Consider the following 23184-nt stretch of genomic DNA (forward strand, 5'->3'; position numbering starts at 1 on the left):
TCTTTTTCTAAACTATACTTACAATCAGTGAAATATGTCTCTGGGCCCAGTTCTATTAGGTACTGAGCAACTTAACACCAGGAGAGGATTGGGTTTTTTTACTGGGTGGAATCAGATATGATGAGATTAAATATCCAGGAAATACAATACGTATATGTGAGTTCATAATATTAAACAATGTTGTCCATACAATACTGTGTGAAAAACTGAAGATTCACTTGTTCACCATAAAGACTAAGAATGGCATCTCTGTCAGAAGAAAACACTCAGAGATGGGTATGTTTTTCTTGTGCTGAAAACGTGTTTCTTGTGAAGAATGAAATCCCACAAGACCTTTTTAAAGCAAGCATCACTCACCGAGTCTTTTTCCGACCGTTTCTGTAGCCTGGTTTGCCAGTGGACAGCTTGCATGACAATGGCTTCCCACCTTCTCTCAAGGTTTACGATTATCAGCTGCATGGACTGGTGATCTGCATTTAGGTTGCAGGTCTCCTGATCATCCAGGAGGTGCTGGCATAATCGCAGCACAGAGGCTACCCCACGGCGCCTCTGCTTGATCTCAGAGCATAGAGACTGAAGGACAGACAAACAGCAGATGTCAGCAAGGAATACTTTGCAAACTGAAATATTAATTATTATCTGATATTTAGCGGTGCCCAATCTCTGTCTTGCAATTTTTTTTCTGGTCTTTCATAAATTCCCATACTTCTGCCAAAGTTTAGTGTTTTATTTTCAGATAAACACAGTCTTAACCTTAATAGCACAGACAGACTAACACTACGTTCAGTCTTCTTCAAACAAATGCCATACATAGCTAACTGTCTCTATAATGCTGAAAGTTTTATGGTGTAGACTCGTTTATTCTTCCTTTCTTTTTCATTCAACTGGGTCACATCTGAAATGAGTTACCCTGACAGTAATCAGCTTCAGAAATTCTATAGAAAAATAAGAGAGAAAAATTGTAGTCATGCAATGAGAATATGTATCTTTTTAGAAAAAAAAATAGAAATTATGGGTCATATGTGCCCTGTCACCGGAGAAACATTACAGAAAGAGAAAATTCAGTATAAAATTGTTTACAGATTTTTTTTTATCATAAAATATTTTCAGGGTAGTTCCATATTCAAGTAAATGTAGGAAAACTGTGACAATTGTATCATCCCTGAAAAGGTGTAATTCACTGCATTTACTTCACATACTGATTCCAGCGCTACTGAGAATGCAGTCTGACGTAAACTGGACAATGGGAGACAATTGCTAAGCCCTAATAGCGAAACTTGATGGGAGCCAGGATATGTTGGTTCTCCACCAAAACCCTAAGAAACTGTACTGAGAATCTTGTTAAACAGCAGAAAAAATACTGCATCCTACATGGCAGAGCTAGAGCGAGGTCTACCACCTGGTAGCAGTTAATGGCATGGGGTGCTTCCAAGCATGGTTTTATCCATGATTGTACTCTACTGTCACTGAACATCAAACCAGGACCTTTTAAACTCATAACAAATTTTAATAATAACATCTATGAAGCTGGAGTACAGAAGACAGAAATGCACATGAGGATGACTGCTTCAGCTCAGGTTCAGAGATCCTTTACTTTTATAACATTGCATAGTCAAGTATTCAATAATTATCATAGGGATGTGCTACTCAGAATTTAACAGGACTGTGCTCTACACATGGGAGCTTTACAGACAATTTAAATTGTGACTTGCCAACATCTGTTTCCCTCTGTGGGACACCACAGATGAAAGTTCATGACCCCATGAGAAAATTTGAACTGTAATCTTTTTTGAAGACAGGGTGTTTGCCTTTAAACTTCCAGTTAATGTTAAGAAGCAAATAAAAAAAAGCCACAACATCTCTCAAAACCGTTCAGAAGCTTTAACTGATAAAAAAACAGGATCACTTTTCTTAATTTTATTAGCAAAACAAAAACATTCTATAAAAAAGTGAATTCTAGTTCCAGTTTTTGTGTCACTGTTTCTTTAAAGATTGAAATTTATAATTAGAGATGTCATAACTCAAAGGAGTATTTTGCTGCTGCTCTTGATCAATAATATCAAGCTGAAAGTGTGAACCAAAAGGCTGGTATATACATCTAAAAACATGTATCTTTTCTTTGCATAGGGATGGTGTGCAAAAGAGAGGGATTTCTTTTAAAGCCTTCAAGAGAAAGGATGATTAAACTCACAAACATAGCTGAATTACTAATCTACTTTCACTAGCACAATTGGGCCATCCTAACAGATTGCTTATTAATCAACAAGGGTAAACAAGGCAATGCAATCTCATTTAAAGCAGAAGTTTTAGTGCCTAAAAGTATTTGTGTTCAAAATGTTATTCCCGATAAGCCTTCATTAGAAGACATCTTAAAATGATTAAGTACATTTCACTGTAAAGTACACTGAGTAGTATAGTAGCAGGTGGACATTTCATACAGATGTTCCACTTATTGATATAATGCATTCTATAGCTATTTAAATTACCCTAACTCTATAATAGCTAGAATTCTATTACTTCTGTAATGAGAGAACCCTGTACCTTTAATATTTCTGAATTTTAAATAAGGTGAATGACAAATTCCCAAACCACTATTTATGGCAAAATATGACCAGGAATTTTATTATTCAATTTATACCAGAGCTGCATTTTCACTTGCGTTTCCTGAACTTGCCCTTATTTATTTTCCAAGACTTCATTACTAGTTTCCTTTGTGGTCCTCGTTGTAACCACCGCGTCTGGCACATTTCCTCTCTGATGCTGTTCATTAGCTTTATGTCAGATCAGGAAAATACCAGCCAACCAAACCAGGCTAAAAATCTATCTAAAGTCAGTGTTCTTATTTTACATTTCATAACAGCTAGGCAATTCAGGTTTTTTGGAAGTGATGGTGAGTTATACACCGATCACAGACAAATTTATGTAGGTCTGCATTAACTTCATAGAAGTCAATATAGCTCAGAATCAGGCCCCATAACATTAACTTACCTTGATCTATCTGATTAAGTCATCCCTTATAAATATCGGTCTTTTCTGATACAATGCCTTTTAACATGATGAGGTAAGGAGAATTGCATTCATAAGCCATTATAGGGGACTTTAAGTGAGGCCTTTACATTGTGTTATCTGAAAGCAGAGCTACAGCGTCCAAGTCATTTCTAATTTATATCAATTTTACACCAGCATAATAACAGTAGCTTTACTAAAGCTATTTCTGATTTACATGGCTGTGACAGTACAATTAGGCCTATGGCACTTTTGTTTCAATTTTATTACATGATATTATGGTTAATATTAAACAGGAGAAGAATGAAGTGCTTGTATCTAACAGTGTATTGAAATAGTTGGCAATAGAAACAATACCTTAAAACCCAGAGAACTTAATCATGTAAAGACATCTTTAAGCCCTACATAATAGCACTAGCAATAATGACTTTAAGCAGTAGTAGGGTCTCGTGTTCAGTGTCCTAAAGGGACACAATAATTGCCTATAGCCCATGACATAATATATACACTGTGGTGTTGCATATCCATCCAGGTTTTGCTATTGTTAAAATGGCATCCTTGTATAAAAACCTGTCAATACAGTAATTGTACATGCAAAATATGCTTCCAGGATGACAGTTACTTTAATTAATTATTTGCAATGCACATTGTGAATGTAGAAGCTATAATTCATGTTTGATAAAGTAAATTTATTTAAAAATTTGATGAGTAAGGAAATATGATGAGTACCTCTCTTGAGCCTAGGGCTTATGGTTTACAGCTGCTATTGTAAGCTACTGGGCACTTGAAGGTTCAGAAAATTAGGATGTAATCTAACTGTACACTGAGGTGCAGCATTTAGCCTCACTTAGTCTTCTGTGTGTGCAGAAGATTTGCTGAGGCGTAGATTAAGAGATCGAACGCTTACAATTTTGTCCCCTCATTCTATCATGTGTCCATTGAGCTGTGGTAAATGTAAACACGATCCAAATCTTTGTAAATGTGGGAGAAATATATTCACTTAGGCCATTTGCAGTGAGACTTAAATAAATGTATTTGACTTTTTTGCTGCAGGCTCAGAGTATACACAGTAACTGCAACTGCTGTGTATAAAGTTGACTTCGTGTCTGAGTCATTTGTTTCACAACAGATACCCTGATATCATTGAGATGTTAGTCATTAGAATGTTTTTATGGTCATGGCTTCCCATACTGAGGAAGGATTCCTGTCCATGCTGCTAGAATCTTGGAAGGCTTTACTTCCCCCTGCCTACTCCTATTTTCAGTGCTTTGAAGTTATCACCCGCATAGCTAAAAAGGACTACCTGAAACTACTTTCACAGCTTGTTAAAACCATGACTTAAATCATCTGGAAAAGCCCCTGCTGAGTCAAATGACATCAAACACTCCTTCCAAGCCAAGGGCTAATGGCACTATCTATGGGGATGGAAGTGGCCATGATCTGAACAGAAGGTGCTTGCCTTAGTGGTGTGACTCCTAAGTGAGTGGCATATGACCAGAAACATGTGTGCGGCTTTAGGCAGCACCACAGCACATGAGAGGCATAGAAAGGTGGGAAGATGAGGAATTTTGCTGCTCCTCAAGCCCCAGTGAATTTCCAGCCCTCAGCCTTCCTGCAGCATATCAGCACCTGAGCTGTGCTGCACCACCTGCTCTGCATGACTGAAAGACCTGTATGGGAAGCCAGCTTTCCCACACAAAATGTAAGATGAATAGGCCACTGAAACATGTTATATCAAGAATCTTGACCAAGTGTTTATATTAACTACTTAAGACTTTTGATTAATTCAGTGGGACTAATTATACTTAAAAGCAGTTTAAAAGTCATTGTAAAATTACTTGAGTTGCCTTAAATCCACATAATCCACACATTCACCACATGGTTTATTGAGATGTTTTCATAGCCTCATTTGTAACATATTGTTTGGAGAATTCATTTTTATGGGCTCTGAAGCTTCTTGTTTTCACTCTACAACTGGACTAAATTTTCATGTAGACATGGCCAGAGTTTTGCAAATAGTTGGACTATGACAAACAGTAATTTAAACAGATGGATTTTCTTTGTGCTTTCAGGTCCAGAAGAAATGCCAAGGTATACTGAGATAAGGGCTATTTCTGGGCTTCTGTGTATGCAGGGGCAACACAGGCTGTTTTTAGGAACACAAAAGTTCAGCTGCAGATAAATGACCAGATCTAAGAGGAAGTGTGGGTCTAACCTTGGTCCGTTAAGGGCTTACTCTCCCTCCTTGTTGCATAATGTGGGCATGTGAGAGAGGGAATGATACACTTCTGATTGCAGCAGTTGTTCTTTGATAGAAATGGATCTGCTGTTATTTAATACAACAATCACATGCAGAAATTAAGGCACGATCTGAGAATGGAAGTCACTCTTCCGTGTACACCAATCAAACTACACCTCTTAGAATTTATTTGCACTTTTATGCCTGATTTTTGGCTAGAGCAGCATTTCAGGTTTTAAAAGTGATAATGTAAAACTTTTAAGTATCACAACTAACAGAAATAATAAATCAATAAAGAGAAACAAGAAACAGGAAAACAGGAAAAATAAAAGAGGAAATGCTTGAAAAGTTTGGATAAAATGTAGTTTTCAGTGTTGTCTGTGAAATGCCAATGCCTGTTGGAATTTCTCAGGGTAATGCATTCTTGCAGGGCAGATGGTGAAAAGAAGAATTTTTGGTTTGAATGAAAAAGAAAGTCAACAATTTCTCAAAAAATATTATTAGGGGAGTAATTTCTTAAAATAAAAAAGCTAAATGACAAAGATAGAAAATGAATGATTACTTGTCATTGTTTAGAAAAATACTGCCAAACCTGTGTGCTTTTGCTGATTTCAAGGTTAAAAGAATATGTCACCTAATGTGGAAAATCTACTCAGTTGCATACTGTGTGACTTAATCTATATTGAAGCTAAATATTCTATAAGTATGCAGTGAAGTGCAAAAAACAGCAATTGAAAAATGACATGATTAAATGGCACAACATGCAATCATTTGCTCTCAATTATATCAATGTATCTTCTTCATTTCAAGGACGCAGGCAGAAATATTGTTTTTTAAATGCCTCTATTAAATTGGGCACCAATAATAAAATAGATGAGAGCCCTAATAAGCTCATTTGCGTAACATATATCACACACCACAAAAGTATTCTCTCCAAACGGGTTTGTTCATAGATCTGTCTCCCAGTTGTCAACAGTCTTGGCTATATTAAAAGATTTTAAAGGCACAAATCTTGCAGACCATTCAGCGAAAAACCTTTGTACTTAACCCTTGAGAGAAATGTAATGCTAATTATGGAAAAAGTATTGATATAATATCTTTCCTGTCACATTTTATTATGATGACAGTCACAACAGAATCTGGGAATGGCATTTTAGAAATATCATCTAATTGCAAGTCAGAAATACAGAATGACAGTTTAAAGTAGAATATCACTTCTTTCAAAATAGTGAACTGGTTCTCTTCATTTAAATGCCCTACTTTTAATAGTATTACAACCACTAAATTGCTACACTGATCATATCTCTGTAACCCACTGCAAAGTGTTATGATATTTCTCTTACAAGAGAACGGTGTCTCTTTCTAGACATATTAAAAATGACAATGAACTAGAAGGAAAAAAAGACTTCATTTTTTGCACTAGCTTTAAGAATGTACATAGGGGTTTTCATTCTACATATAAGCAAGTATTTAATTAATTCTTTTCATTAGCTTGAAAAAGTTACATGGGTATCTGTTCTTATTTGAATAAATAATTGAATTATTTATTATTATATGTATTATTAACACAATACATTATTAATATGGTATTTTATTATTATTTTAATAATTAAACTCATTAAATAGGTAAATATATTTATACTGAGTAAAATATTTACTTTTAAATACCATTCCCATTTTTCTGTAGAAGTAAAATATATGCATTAAAAACAGTTGCAATTCAGATTAGATGGTTCTGGACCCATTCCATAAAAGCTACTATTATACGTGCATGGCATTCTTTAACTTCTTTGTTCTATTCCTTATGCCTGTTTAAGTACTTCAAAATATTTGTTTGTAAGAATACCATTCAATGGTCTGTTATTTAGCTCATACTCCCATGTAACTAGTAATATGTAATATACTCCTCTTCATAAATTAAAAACACTATTAAAATTCCAGACATATAAAACAATATGAAGATTAAGTTACTATAAAAGAAACTATAATAGCTTACAGATTGCTTGTATCATTACGAAAGCGCTGGTATCTATTACAGTGTCTCCCTGGAATAAAGAATGCACTTTTGGCAATAATCTGTTAAAAAAAGTGCCCATTATTGTTAAGATGCTCCTATCTTAACTCTAAACTAGTGTGCAATTACAGAAAGATAACTTTTAAAAATAAAAGTAAAATGGTATTGGATGAAAATGAATCTTCCCTACTGAAATAAAACAAATCTTTTCCAAGATTTATTTTTCTTGTGTTTCATGCAGGGAATTTAATTCATTTTCAAAAGGATGTATTTTAGAGTTATATACTGCCCACTTTGAAGTTGGGGTTAAGTCGGTTCCAGGGAATAAGCCAAGTCACTTAGATAGAGGAGCCAGAGGGCTGGCAGGAGGATTCATATTTGTAGTCTAGAATTGTGTTTTTAAATGCCTTTGGTTTGTGTCCTCTTCTCATTTAATTTGAGAAATTATCTTTCCAGTGAAAAAGATCCAAAGGAGAAACATTGCAGGAAGGGCCACAATTTCCCAGGGTTTTTTTTTTTTTGCCCTCAGAAAATGCTAAGATAAAAGCAGGCTAATCATCAGACAGGTAAGATAAACATCAGTGTTGTGTTTTGCTTTTGTAGTGAATCCTGAACTACACTGATCAAAAATATGTTTGCCCATACTGGACATTTTAAATTTGAAATTTTTATTAGATCACCCCAGTGAGTATAGTTTCAAATGAAATGTTCATAAATTCAAAACAGTAAACAAATTAAGGCACAGGTAGAAACTTTTCTTAAAAATCATTTAGGTTCAACTGACTTCCACTCTTTGAAATTCACTTAGAATTACATTTTAAAAGAAATCAAGATGTTTCTCCACATAGATCACATATTAGATGCCAAGAAACCACCTCCAATTGGCTAAAAACTGTAGGTATGAATTTCAGGCATTTTTAGTGAAGATTTAAAACTGTCAAAGCTTCATATTCTATCTTGGAGCTATATTGGGCTTTAAAGGGAAAACTTCCTTGCATGGGTGCACATCAATACCTGTAAATCTCAAGCTGAGGTTCAGCTGTTAATAATGTTCAGCGTACTCACTCCCTTCCTTAATCTAGTTACCTCATAGGTCGTAGACATGTATTTTTGCTGTCCTTGTGCAATGGGCCTGGTATAATCCAAAATATACTGAGAGCTTAGACCCTATTCTGAATTATGGAAAAATATGTCCTGCAGTGTATAGGTATTACCTTTTTTATGGGAAAGCAGCAAACATTAAATAGATTAGACTATTCTTTTGGAGACTTCAGAACAGGAAAGGGAAAATAAACACATGTAATGAGTAAGGAAAAAGATATTTCCTCTGGCTTTTTTCTTATGTCAATGAAGTAAACTTTGCCTGGATACAAAAACACACAGGTTGAGCTGTGCCAGGGTAAACTGAGGAAAATACATTGTGATGTTTTCATGTCTATCGGTATATGCACAGGGGCAACAAACATGCTTTTCCAGAAATTGTGTTCATCTCATTTCCAAAAGCAGTACATCCTCAGAATGGATATACATTCTTTTGCCTTACCTTAAGCATAAATACACAGTCAGGCCCACAGTTTTTGGGTTCAGTTCAAGGCAAAACTAAAAGTCCCCAACAAGAGAAGCTACTTAGAGCAGAATCAACCAGACCCAGGCAGCACTGTGGTGAGGTAAGCTCACCCCTCTCAGATGTAGGGTAGCTCCCTCAGTACCTAACTTGGTAAATAAGATTAAGACAAGTGATCACATTGACTAGGGAAGTAGTTGTCCCTCTCTACTTGTCACTGTGGAGGCTGCATCTCAAGTCCTGTGTCCAGTTCTGGTCCCCTCACTCCAAGAAAGACATTGGGCTGCTGGAGCATGCCCAAAGAGCTGGTGAAAGGTCTGGAAGGCAAATCATATGAGGAGTGGTTGAAGGAGCTGGAATTGTACAGCCCGGAGGAAAGGAGGCTCAGAGTATCATTTTCTACGACAAGGTGAAAGGAACTTAGTGCCACGGTTTAGCTGACATGGTGGTATGCAGCCAAAGATTGAACTTAATGGTCTTGGAGGTATCTTCTAAAATTTATGATTCTGTGATTCTATAAATATGCTAAGTTTTAAATTAATACTAGCTTGCCCCTTGTACCAGTTAGACGGACATGACTGACACACAGAGTTTAGTCCCAGGGCTATGAGAAGGCTTGAATTAGAAGGAAGGACAGAAACACTGATTTGGTCAAGATGAACTGTGAATGGCAGTCAAAAAGCTAAGGGTCATCAAAAACCAAATGTCTGGCTATGGTGACTGCTTGCTGTGATGGTCTTAGAGACTCAGTGGTACTCATTGTATTGTGACTTCAAGTGCCATTTTTCCATTGCCTGGATGATAAGATTGGGGTGAGAAGACTAGCCAGGATGAAAGCAAAGGGGCCGTGAAAGAGACCTTCACTTCTTCCTTCACTAATGCTTAGAGCATAATGAGGTTCCTTTTATTGTAACCAAAATATGAAAATAAGCATCAATGTGACAAAGGAAAGATGGTTCCATAAGAATGACATTGCACCATCAGCCACTGACAAAATGTAGAGAAAATCCATCAGATTAGGGGCCAGGCCTTCAGTTTTATTCTGACACAAGGAAAGGCACTTCTTCCCTAAGAGAACAACAAAGGAGACATCCTTCAAAGGACAGAAATCTACACACTATATTTTTCCCCCACTGACTTTATGCAGCAAGTATTACCTAAGCTACTCTCCTGTCCCTAGAAATATGGTACCAGTCTACAAATCCCATTCCTGACTGACATCTCATATTTGTGATACATAATTTACCTGATAAGGACTGCAATAAACACAAAGGAATTTATACTGAGGACCTGTTCTCTTACACTCATATTCTTACTCATAATAAATTACACTTTACTTTGCAAATTCTACTAAAATCAATAGACTTCCTGGCAGTATGAAATTATTTTCAAGTAAAGGCACTTACTTTAATACAGGTACATACAGTCCACAAAAATACTCCCTATTGGGACTATGATCTTTTAATTTACATACAAAGACAAAACTTGGGAAAAGTGTCCAGTATGATCCACCAATTAAAGAAAAACCTCATTAGTAGAATTTAATGGCTCCAGAGACACTATTCAATCAATAATCCACTAATATTGGATAGATTTGCACGTGAAAATGCAATGCTATGACTCCAAAGAGGCAGTTATAGACAATCAAATAAATCATCTAATCACTTGCAGTAGTACAAAGTGAACTTTGATGGAGATAGTGCAGTGAATTTTTCTTAACTGTCTTATATTTCCAGGCCATGCTATACTTGTTTTTCTGCATGTTATCAGTAACAAAGGTAAAGCTTTGAGGCCAACCAAAGTACCAACCGTCTCTGTAAATTAGAGCAACTCAGTCCTGGCTTATTTTTAGGGGAAATATTTCTTTCTCATTTTCTTTTCTCATCTTCTGCTTTCTTCTCATTTTCTCATTTTCCTTTTCCAGGTTGATAGTAACAGAAGAGAATGATTCTGGTTTTGCAGTAAATAAGTCTTCAAGGCAACAGCAGAACAATAAGCACTCTTATTTTCAAGGAGTCATTTGGATGGATCAAAAGAAAAAAAGCCAATTATATCTTCAATTATAATGAAAATAATAAGTGATAGAACTGAGAATGTTCTCTCAAAAGAAGCCATTCTTTTACTTCTACACATATGAGTCTTCAAGAGGCCATGACTTAGAGGGGAAATATAGCTCCAAGTCTGTAGGTGTCATTGATATGAAAGTCTTGGGAAAGGAACTGTAAGCCATTTGTAACTATGAAATTGCAAGCTTTGCTTTGTAATGGCCAGTTTGGAACAGCTTCCTCTGTAGGCCAGTGTCTTCTGTATTGTTCAAATTGAGTGAGACCTCAAGTCTCTCAAGCTTACCCATGACAAAAGAATTAAAAATAGATTCTCTCAGTACAGTAAGAAAGACAAGGACAAGGGCTCAACTGCCTCCTCAACAGTTCCCATTAATAAGATGGTTCAAATGAGCACCCTATTGCACATCTAGGAGGACTGAAAGATAAATTTGGGCTTAACCTTTCTGGAAAATAAATAAACCTGTAATTAGTGTAGAAGAACCTCACAGACATAAGTTGGAATTGCAATTTTCTCATCCCCAAGTCCCTCTGTCCTAATGATACTCCTGATAATTTCTTGAGTGGGATTCATCTGAACTAATGGAAAATGTGAGCCTGAACCAGGTATTGTGAGGTACAGTACGTCCATAGCCTAAATTTTCAAGTTTTTGGTTTTTTGATGCCTAAACCAGAATGGATTAATTGCATCCCAAAAGTACTTTTCTCCCTTCCAATTACTAGAAAAGAAACTCAGAGAGGACCTCTGCCCTGTAGCTAGTCTGTTTTAACATACCTCTAACTCTACTGTTTGTGGGACAAACATCTTGGTGTATCAGAAATAAGGGATCAGTACATAAAATAGACCTAAGAAGTAAGTAAAATATAATTTTGTACCCTAAAAACAGCCACTAGGTCATTCTCTGTTCACCAAAGCATTCAGGATATTGCTGTATCTGAGCTCTGCTGAGCTCAGCTCTTCCTATTACTAGAGAAACCTCCATCCCACCCCCAGTCTTAGTCCAGAGGCTCTTCTGTCTCTTCATTTGTCCCAGCAAAGGGAGTAATTGAGAGGGGGAAAAGGGTTTAGACAACTAGCTATTCTTTAAGATTAATTTTGATGTTTTGATTAATCAGAAAGTAAGTAACATTGTAAAAAAAAACCCAGAATTTACAGTTCAGGATTCAAGCCAAAATGAGATGATGGAATGACAGCTGCTATCTCAGCAAAGCATTTATTCTTAAATGGGAATTCGATGTCATATCAGTGTTACCTTAAATAAGGAGAGCTTATTGAAACACAAAGTGAACTTTTCTCAGTAATAAGTATATTAAATAAAAATCTGAGGTACATTAAATATCTAAATGTTCTGTGTCCATGTGTATTTGCATATATACAGGGTATTGTGCATTGATATTTTAGTAAATTAAATCAACTTAGAGATATAACCATGTATTGCATTAGGGCTGAAAAATATGTATGTACAGCTGCTTTACTATAAAGATGCAGCTTCCCATTTCAGTGGTCCATAGAAGTGCTACTTTGGGATGGTGGGTCATGGAAATTCAGTCTAAATTTGCTTCAAACCTTTGTAAGAGGCATTAGGCTACATTCAACTTCAGAATCCTACCTGATTCCGTACAATTTAGTACTGTATGCCTTTCTGTTTGCTAAAATTGAATACATACAAAATCTGGGTAAACAATTCTTCATCTGTGAAAAGTTTTAGGTCTCTGAAGTCACACTCCTTTTGAGAAATTTATTAAAACTTTTTTTTTTTCATCACAGAGGTGTGAAAAGGATTAAACCCAGCTTGACTACTTTTGGACTTTCTGCGGCAGACTGTTTTGCATACTTTTGTTACATGCATATTGAAATTCTGTAATTCTTTGATTGCAGTTCTGCCAGAAACATCATTCCAAAAACTGTAAAGGATCCAGAATGCAATGGTGAAAGCAATTCTTGCCACCAGTAGGAACAGCCAGCATTTTTCTTTAATTTCTGAGTCTCCAAACCTTTATTCAACATTAAGAGTCTTACTTCATTTTGGCCATAATCTTAAATGCTTCCAAACTCACTTGTGTTTTATTTGACTGAAGTATGATTAACTGTTTTTTTTCTGTATGATGTACAGTGCTGACTCTTCTACAAACTTTTCAGTAAATACAAAAAGCATCATAAGACATATTGACTAATTACGAATGCAACCTGTATTATTTAATCAGAAAGTTCAGTTGCCTTAGGCATTGGAGAAAGAAGAGATGCTGCTGAGAAATACTTTATTTTTTTAAATGCATCACTGTATGCTGCATCATCATAAATGTAGTGGAAGATGAAAACTTACAGTTCTGAGTGGGTCTAGTCTTTAGAAATAGTTACAACCAGCACATAATTTACACTGCTTACAAGGTAAGCAGAAATGGCAACAAATAATACTAGCTGTGGAATTCAATAAACTGTTGACTTTTAGAAATTTCAAATGAGAAAAAATTTTCAACACGTTTTGTATGAATAAGTAGTCTGATTTCTTTAATGGATATATTGACTAAAGTGAATGAAAACCACAAGTTTTCAGTACTACTGAAAACCGAGACTATTTTTTTAAAGACATGAATAAAGATTTAAGAGACAGGTATGACTCTATATAGCATGTTGCTTATTGCTTCAAATAAAACCACATCAGGAAATGACATGTAAAAAATGTAACATTATTTTTGCCAAACACAATTTAGCAGAAAATGTCTGATAAAAATGTCTGATAAAATCCTGTTCTGAAGAGGAAAATCTTGTTCCCCATCCCAGTTTGGAGGAGAAAGAGAACAAGTTCCTTTATAAATCTTGCTACTGGAAACGCTAGAGGCTTTCCCATTTGTACATGATTGAGAAGGAATTCTGAGACAGACAGGTACTCACAAGTCTAAGCTTGTTCTCAAGTAGCTGGTCTGTGAGCCAAACCCAAAACAACTTTTGAGAGCTGACCATTTCTCCCTATAAAACACTTAATGTCTTAAGTTTTATTGCAAGTGACAAAAATATATGACCAATTATTTAGGCTCTCTTGCTGCTTTTTGAGGGAATTTTGCAGAGAAAAAAGCATGCTTTTTGAAGTCACAGACACATAAAAGAAATGTGGCAGACCACTTCTACTGACAAGCTAATAGGCACACAAATTTCTGGCTAGACCTTACTCAAATGAAACTTGGTAAAACTTTCATGAAAGAATGCAAACTCTTTTTATTATTGCTTCTCATTCTTTACAGTTCCAAATCTCTCCTAAGCCACAAAATAGCTGCATATTGTTAGCTTAGAAAATCAGTTGTGCCAATTATTAGTCTCATTATATCTGGTATTTCAGGGGCTAGAACTATGTGTTTACTTGAGAATTTTGGATTTCATTTAAAAAGATTCTGGTCCTTGCCCACATCGTTTTCTGTGGAAAACTAGAAAATATGAACTCAAAGGACTTAAAGAGGAATAAAAAGCATGAATAAATAAAATAAACATATATTTGTAGATAGGATGAGCTCAAGAATTTGAAGTAATTTTTTGTAATTTTTTAAAAAATTTTTTTAGTCTACATTTTGTGTTGCAACAGAAGAAATAACTGCAGTCAGACATCCTGGCTTCCCCCTTTACAGCTCAGCAACTTGTGTTCATTCTTTCTCCCTTCTCAAACAGCAGCTGTGGTTAGGCTACACTTGAATTTCTGCGAAAACCTTGAAAAGTGATTTAATCTCCATGTATTTTATTTCCCTCATTTCTAAAAAGGGGATGATAATAATATCTACCTTAACTGTTTAGTGGGGCTTAGTTCAGTAATGTCTGTGCAGCATGTAGAGCTCCTTGACTGGACAGTACTATAGAAATTCTAGGCATTATTATTACACAGGAGAATTCCAAAAGAAAATAACACAGTAGCGAACTCTTTAATAAAAAGAACACTCAAATTTATATGGCATTATTTTTTAGAAAAAGGACAAAGAAGTTGAAATAGTTTCCTACTAGTGAATTTAACAACTACTCCTCCCACCACACCACTCTTCTCTTGGGTCCCAGCCGCATGTGAGCTACACATTCGATTCATCCTCCAATTGCAAAATGGAAGGAAAACACCTCAAAAATGGAATAATGGTTTTTCCTAAGGCATAACTGTAATTTAAAGCATAACATTATGGAATGAAAATCAATGGCATTGTCGAGTTTATTTTATTAAAAATGCTTCCCTGTATACAGTGGCTGTGTGTATTGGGATGGTGCATCACAGTAAATTTCCATTAAGAAACAATGATTCACTTACCACAGTGAAAGCAGTAATAAGGTTAAACTCTTAAGTGGAAAGCAAGTCAAAGTAAACCCCAGCAGGTTTTCTACTAGTGGCATAGCTAATGTTTTTGAAAATGTTCTAAATGTTCTCTCTCAAATATATGTATTATACATTGCAGTATTGTTAATTATATCCATTTTCTCTTTTATACACTTCCCCAGGAGATCAGTGAAGAATGGAAAACTTACTTATAGTGAATTTCAGATTTAATGAGACAAAGATGGTTCAATATATATGACAAAATGATGTGCTCTCGCCATTTTTGATAGGTAATTATTTTTTATACTCTGATGGCTACCATTTGGAAAATAATTAATGTATTATTTGTGTAATTAATAGATAATCAACCAAGTAAGGAAATACTCTGGCTACATCATGGTGGATAACACTATGCTGTTCAACATCTCTAGAGCTTTTGGCATGATATCATATCATATATGTATTAAAGGATTTAATTTGAGAGATTTATGCAAAAAATATGTAAGATCAGTATGGTTCTACTCTATGTGTGTGTGTGTGTGTGTGTGTGTGTGTGTGTGTGTGATTATTTTAAAAAAGAGATTTTAAAAAAGCTTGCCTGAAATTAGATTTTTAAATACATAGTTCTGCACCTAAATAAATGCCATATTTTTGCACTTAAATAAATGCCATAATTTTCTACATAAAAATGTCCAGCATTTCCTATGGAAAATATGCATCTATTGCTGTGAAGTTCTGCAGGTCTATCAACAGTCCTTCCTAATCACTTGCTTTGAAGTTTGCTGATAGATCAAACAGAATCACCATGACTTTTTTTGCCTCATAAGCAGAAGACTGCAAATATAAATAAATACTAAAAAATAGTATTCATGTCATAAGAAAACTTGAAATTGCTTTCAAATGGACAAGTTCAGGAACCTGAAAATCACTGACTTTGTCTACATTGACACACCCTTCTCACTAATCATCATTATTGAAAAATGAAGGCTTAAGGAAATGACTACATAGGAATAAAATAATATTTCTGCTGTTGTTTTCTTCAATGCTTGTACAAAACAAAGTAAGTTTAGAAGCGTTTGCAACATACTCTTTGAGGTGCATATTTAAGAAATTGTCCATCCCCTTGAGACTGCTGTTGCCCTAGACACCCTGGCATACTAGTGGAAGAGAAAAAAACCTCTTTACCTCTAAAGACCAACAATGACTTGTGATTCCTTTCTTATTCTTTGGTCAAAGATCACTTGCAGAGTAAAGTGACCTGTAATGATGACTTGGGTGAGAGTTTATTTAGAAACTATGAAGAGAAGAAAATTGCACAGTTCTACCAGGTGTGTTTGCTAAATTAGCCCTCTTTCCTGAATGCTACCACTACTTACAGGGAATGGAACAAAACATGCAACCTCCACTAAGTCAGTTGCAAAGCTGAACGCTGGCCTTTGGTTGAAAGAACTTATCATCTGAATAAAGCATTGTGACTACAATCTTTTCCCTCTTTTCTATAAATCTTCAGGCTTAGGCTTAGGATGTGGCCTAGATTAATGCAAATCTCATAGTGTATATGTCTTTTCCACGTATCTAGTCACCACAACCTTGAATGTTTTCTCATGTATGCTAAATTTAGCCCACTGTAATTGTTACTTCAGATAGGCTGTTCTTGACTCATATGTGCAGAGATATAGGTTATTAAACTGATGATCACACAAGACCTTAATTACCTTAAGCTGAGAGTGAAATTCAGAGTGAAGCTTTCTGAGACAAAATTCAGCTGCTTTTTTTTTTTGCCCCTCCCCATTTCAGGGGGGTTGGAAATAGATCATCTTTAGGGTCTCCTCCAGCCCAAACCATTCTATGATTCTATGTTTTATACTGAGGTAGAAGGAAAGAGTACTATTGCTTTTACAATCGTGGTGCAATTAGCCCTCTAAAGACCTCTTTTGCAAAAAATATTTATAAATATTATTGTAAAGATTCAATAAAACAAACATGACTGAACACATAAATGAAGATGAAAATGTATAATTAAATATATACATGCATTGCATTATGTTATGTAAAAGACAAATATTTTATCCCACCATAAAGAAGAGTTTCTCTACCAAAGCTATGATAGTTTTTTTATTACCTTAAAATATTGCAGTTGTTTCTCAGCATTCATTGTTCCTTCATTTTCTTGTCTCAGACAGGAATTGAAGATGAAAAGCTCTGTATCTCTCAGCCACCCTTTCAGCTCTTTGATCCTGACCTCCAGCTGCCTTACCAGGCTGCCGCTTTCAGGCGAGAGCAGGTCACGTGGACCTAACCCACTGTGCCCTACCATTGTGTCTTGGATCTTCTCTCCTAGGGTTTTCTAATGCATCAGATAAAAAAAACATAGATTAGTCTTATGTACCAAAACATATATAGGTTAATGTGCAACAAGAAGGATCTGTTAAATAACTAGAGATGTGGGTTTTTAATAATTATGACTAATATCAATCAATTTCATTCTTTGTTTCCTTGTTTCAATACATTTCAATTTTCCTACCCTTGTTTCTCACTTATGCTGTTCTCTCTGGGTCACTGACTTTGCTAGAAGGATTATAAATTAGTGTTTACTAAGAATAATTAAGGACAGAGGAAGCAAAATTCTTCATAACTTTGTAAACTAGTTAGTTTACAGAATTTGTCGGGGACTTCAGACACTTACGGCTAAGAGTATAAGACCAGTATATACCAGTATAAAACCAGTATAAGAGTTACTGGTTTCTAGGCAGCAACAGAAAATATGACAATCACTGAGTTCACCAGACTCCTATCCAAGGTAGCATTTAAATTTTTGGAAAAACTCTGAGATAATTTTTGAGGTCTGAACAGTTAGGTTATAATTTTCATTCATGTAGCCCTGAGGCTGTATAGAAGAACAGTTAGGTCACAAAAGCTGGCTTGTTTTTAAGTGGTTGAACTCATTCAGACACCAAAAATCCTCACTGTTCCTGAACATAAGGCCAACTTTTTAGGCAACTAAATTTGAATTTCAGTTCTCCGTCTTAAGCAGCCACTTTGAGATAATGGACCAGACTAAACGTTTGTCTGCTATTGCTAATGAAACTAATTTACTCCAGCTTTTCCAAGTAGTATTTCTAATAAAAGAATCACTGAATAACATTTTGATAGTGGACACTGGGTGCTTAATGAATATTCTGAAGAGGCCAGGGATAGAAAGTTATCTTCCTTTTTAGTATTTTGAAAGGCAATCCTTTAACATCAGAAGAGAGATGTGCTGTTGCCTGCTTCCCCTATGCCAAGCAGTATTTTATCTGACCTATAAGAGGCTGTCAGGTTGACACTTATTATAAGCACTAGATCTGTGTTACTGATTGTAGAATATTGAATATACACTGACACTCACATCCAATAACCTTTTAAACTGATAATTAGTGGTGGTTAATTGTTGTAACATGAAGATACAGTTTTAGGTGACCCAGTATGTCTGTCTGTTGGAAGTGCATGCTATAAAAGTTACTGGAATATAATTTATAACAATGAAATTAGCTTCCAAAAATAAGCTTTAAAACACAAATAAAATTAGAGCAACAGATATTAATCTGCTATGTGGCATTCTGTAAATCACGTTTTTAGGAGATCATAACTGAAAACATGCTTTCTTGGCAACACCCTTCTATTTTCATGGTGCAAATATTGATAATTTGAAGACCCTCAGTGGAATCCAGCACTAGCTATTGTTTTTATGCTGCAACAAAAGTAGCAGCAGGAGGTGAAATCAATGCCCTTGGAGGGTAGGGTCACAAAAAAGAATTTATTGCCACTTTTTTGTTCTGGAACAGTTTGCAATCATAAATTCTTCATAAACAGAATACTTCAGAGAATGGTCCGTCTTCATAAATATACGACAGAGGACATCAATTTCATTTAATTCACAATTTGTGTCAGCACAGCAGATGCCAATGCCTGCCTTGATAGGGTTGTTTAATATGCAATTGAGACAGAGTAATATTCAGCACAGGGGACAAAATTTCACAGATTAAACTGTACGCACCACTGACATTTCATTCTAATGTATTTCCATTCCACAGTGTTCACCTTAGATGAAAGTAATATTAAAAACCATATCCCTCTATTTTGCCATTGTTAGAAGTTAAAATCCTTGTCTTTAATTTTTTTCATGCCAATTAAAATGTAATCATGCCAATTAAAACAGTATGTCTAGTGCTGTTAGTTTCTGCAGAGGTTTTTATTAAATTAAACAAAACTCTATCAAACTCTGCTTATTATTCATGAAACTGCATTTACCAGAAACACTGTAGTAGTTGCATTTTATTTTTCTGTAAATGCTGAAATTAATGGCAAAACTTATTATGGAGGTATATTTTGATTTTAACATACTGAGAAGCAAAGGGCTTCAAAATTTTTTAAGACAGTTTTCCTGGATTTCAAGAATTATGATCTTATTTCATAGTTTTATATCCCACCAGCTTTAATCAGTGCCACTGAATTAAGCTGATTAAATACACTGAATTTCATAAATATAAGGCTTACATCTGAAATTATTAAAAAAAAAGTTGTCATGATGAGATGCAAAAGATTGGGTGAGTTAGTCCTTTCTAAATCAGTAAATTTATTAACAACCAAACAAGTTCAAAATGCTTATGGTGATGCTGCAAATTAAAATAAAAGTCATAAGCTCACCGCTCATAAGGCAAATTTAACATTTTTTGACAATTTGCATATTTCAAGAATCAAGTGATTAGAAGCAACTCTCCCTAATTAAAAAAGCCCCACCCTCTGAAATGGCTATTGCATTACCACATCACCTAAAGTGACTTAAGTCAGTATTTAAAATGCTGTTGGCAGGCTGCATGTATATCTTACTCAAAATATATTGGAAATATTTTTTAAACTAGGATAATAGCATGCAAAATTATGCAATGTAACTGTATTGCTAATATCACACATCTATAATTAATCATTTAAAGTAATTTATAAATTTATCTTACCCTTGATTTGAAGTGAAGGCAATTAAGGAGAGAAGTGGATGGAAAAATATATAGTTTGACCTCTCTCTCTCAGCTGTTTTACAACAATAGGACAATAGTGTCTCCTGCACAGTGCCATCACCGGTCTCTGGGTAACAGAATCCCTATATTGCTTTTTTGCCAGATTCTTGTATCTCACTCTTTGGCTGAGACCCAGCCCATCATAGCGTGAAATGAATTACATGAAACTTTTTTGGCTTTTGTCAAAAGTGAGATGAATACAGCAGCATGATACATATCCTGGCTGTATTCTCAGCTTCAGGTATGCAGATTTGTACTGAATCTGTGTATTTGTTTTTGAGCCATCAGTGTGACCTGAAATATGCAGTGACAACCCCACTTTTCATCTTAAAGGTATAGTAAATAGTTAAACAGTAGATGTCTCTAACATGTACCTTCAGAATAAATTCTATTAACATTCACTCAAGCATGACAGTCAGTGTATATCAGATATACTGCATTATAGTTGACTTGGTGCATACCCATAATACATGGCATATTTTACTTACATTTTTTATGTATTAAAGAACTAAAATTATTAAAGTCAGACAGGAGACAAGCATGGAATAAAAAAAATTAACGTAAGAGGAAAAGGCTATGGAGTTTTTAAAATAGAATGAGTAGCTTGTTTGAAATATATGTGGTGGATTGAAAGAGAGAGATATTTGTGCTCCAAATTAGAAATCAGACAGACAGTGTACTTCAACACACAAAAATGTACACATAACCCACAAACAGTAATAAAAATGCAAATACCCCAAGCAGTTCCCATTTTTCATTAATTGAATCCACTTTTTCAAGGAGATCGTTTGGTAGTAAAACACCACTTTTCTTCAGAGCTTCAACCTTACTAAGCAGTTCCATCTTCTTTGGGTGCCTGATTGACATTTCTACATTGTATCTCTAAAATGAAAAGAAATGTATAGTATTAGCTGCTGTAGAGAGTTTTTTCCATAAAAAAAACACTTTAATTATTTGTGCCTGGTTATGATCATGCTCCATCTGACATTTTCTCTTTTTTTTTTTTTTTTAAGCACACAACCTTCTCATAACATATCATAAGAGATTTGGGTACCAAGAAAGTAGAGTTCTGGGTGGCACATCTATGCAGGCGGGTAGCAATTGATTACACATAATAATATTCATTCTATCACAATATTCATTGTACAATAATATCTACTAACACTCTCCCACCTGAATCTTTATCTGCCTTTGTCTCATCCAGGTTAGTGGTATCCTATTTTTAAAACATGCTACTTCAGCAAGTAACACTGAGGTTCTTCATGGAAAACAAACCAAAATGAAACAAAAAACCCCAAGGAAATAATTTCATACTTATGTTTCCTCTAGAGTTTATTTATTCTCTCTCCCATTGTGGTTTCTGTGTCACACATGGGCCTGAAAATGTGAGAGTTTGACCTTCGAAAAACAATTAGAAATAGTTCCCCTAAAACACAATAGCAGTTACTTGATTTTTGTTGCATCAACCAACAGGAACAGTGAACTGGCACAGAAATGAGAACAGCCACAATGTTAATACAGTCCAATGGTTTCTTCAAGTTGAAAATACCTTCTATATGTGCACAGTTATTTAGTGTTAAAAAAAACCAAAAAAAAACCAACAACAAAAACAAACAAACAAAAAAACTCCAGAGAAAACAGGTATAAAACTAGAAGCTTCTTTCAGAAATTCTTTCATAAGACTTTCTAAATATTTAGGTCTATATTATTTACATAGTCTATAAAAATGTACTCTAATATACAGACGAACTAGAACAGAAATATTTTTCTTAAAACTGTATTCTCTGAAAACCTGAATTAACTATTACGTGTAATGGTTCCTATAGTGGTTAATTACGTTTTCATAATTGGTACAGTAAATTAAAAAAAAAAAATTAATACACAGGCATCCACCATCCACATATACATACCCTCCATATTGTTAAGCTAATTAAGTGTGAAAAGACTCATTGAAATGAAACTTCTGATATGGCCAAAAATGTGCCTTTTACTTAAAGAGGAGGGTTCGATACATATACTTGCAAAGGTGTTTACAAGACTTACATAAATCATGCAAAGCTATTAGAGAAAATTGCTTCCCAAACATTAAGCTTTCTTTGCTTCAAATTCAGTCAAGAGAACTGCTATTGCAGCTCATACTGAAAATGTTAATAACTGGGCTAAATATAAAAAATTAAACCAAAATTAGGAATGTTTAAAACATGGGTGCCTTTGCCAGATCCAAGAGCATGCTCTGTAAGAAAACAAAGCAAAAATACAATTGCAGACAGCTTAAAGAAAATAATAAAGGTGTGAAATCACTGTTTCAGCTAACAGGTTCTCAGCATTTCCATGCATATGTTTGCATATTGTTAGTTTCATATTTTAATCTCTCATTTACACAACACATGCACATCATTTGTATTATGTAAACTTCAGCAAATATTAGTCATTTGTGGATCATAGAGCAAATGTTTTAAATGAGGTGATTTAAACCATTTCTCATTATTAATGAACACTGATCAGGTGTCTGCGTATCCAAAATTGCATGAATATGCATGGTAAAACCCAAGGAATTGTTTATGAACAACTTGCCTTTTGACACTCACTGTGCTGTGGCTGAGGTTTGAGATGTGTACAACTGCAGGCAGTGCCTACACCAGGCTGGGCACTAGGGCTGGACCCCAAGAGGCAGCACCATTTTATTCGACTGATGTGTTCAACAAGTATGATTCCTGGTCCTGTTTTATTGCCTTCTCGGCTAGAATGGCTGCTGGAGGAGATTACAATCTTCTTTATGTAATCTGATTTCTATTTAAAGATGATATAGCCGAAAAGGATTTGCATAATTATTTCCATAAGTACATGTAATATCAAAGGGAATCCAGAGTCCAATTTGCTAGGCACTGAAACCCAGTACGCGCGACTCCCTTTCTTTTGTCAAGTGAATTAATAGACTGAGGGAGTCCTCTAGCTGTGTGT

General features: G+C 35.1%; 1 protein-coding gene across 4 annotated transcripts in view; it reads right to left on the reverse strand.

Annotated features, from left to right (window-relative positions):
* AKAP6 (A-kinase anchoring protein 6) overlaps positions 1–23184 on the reverse strand; it is a 214164-nt gene that overhangs the window by 27237 nt on the left and 163743 nt on the right. For all 4 annotated transcript variants that reach the window (XM_084208619.1, XM_084208617.1, XM_084208618.1 and 1 more), the window contains exons 10-12: positions 20959–21105; positions 17292–17516; positions 358–573 (exon numbers count right to left, since the gene is read on the reverse strand). In XM_084208619.1, coding sequence (XP_084064745.1) covers positions 358–573; positions 17292–17516; positions 20959–21105 — 588 coding nt within the window. The remainder of the gene's footprint in view (positions 1–357; positions 574–17291; positions 17517–20958; positions 21106–23184) is intronic.

The sequence above is a fragment of the Fringilla coelebs genome, assembly GCF_963513975.1.
Source record: "Fringilla coelebs genome assembly, chromosome: 6".
Lineage (NCBI taxonomy): Eukaryota > Metazoa > Chordata > Aves > Passeriformes > Fringillidae > Fringilla > Fringilla coelebs.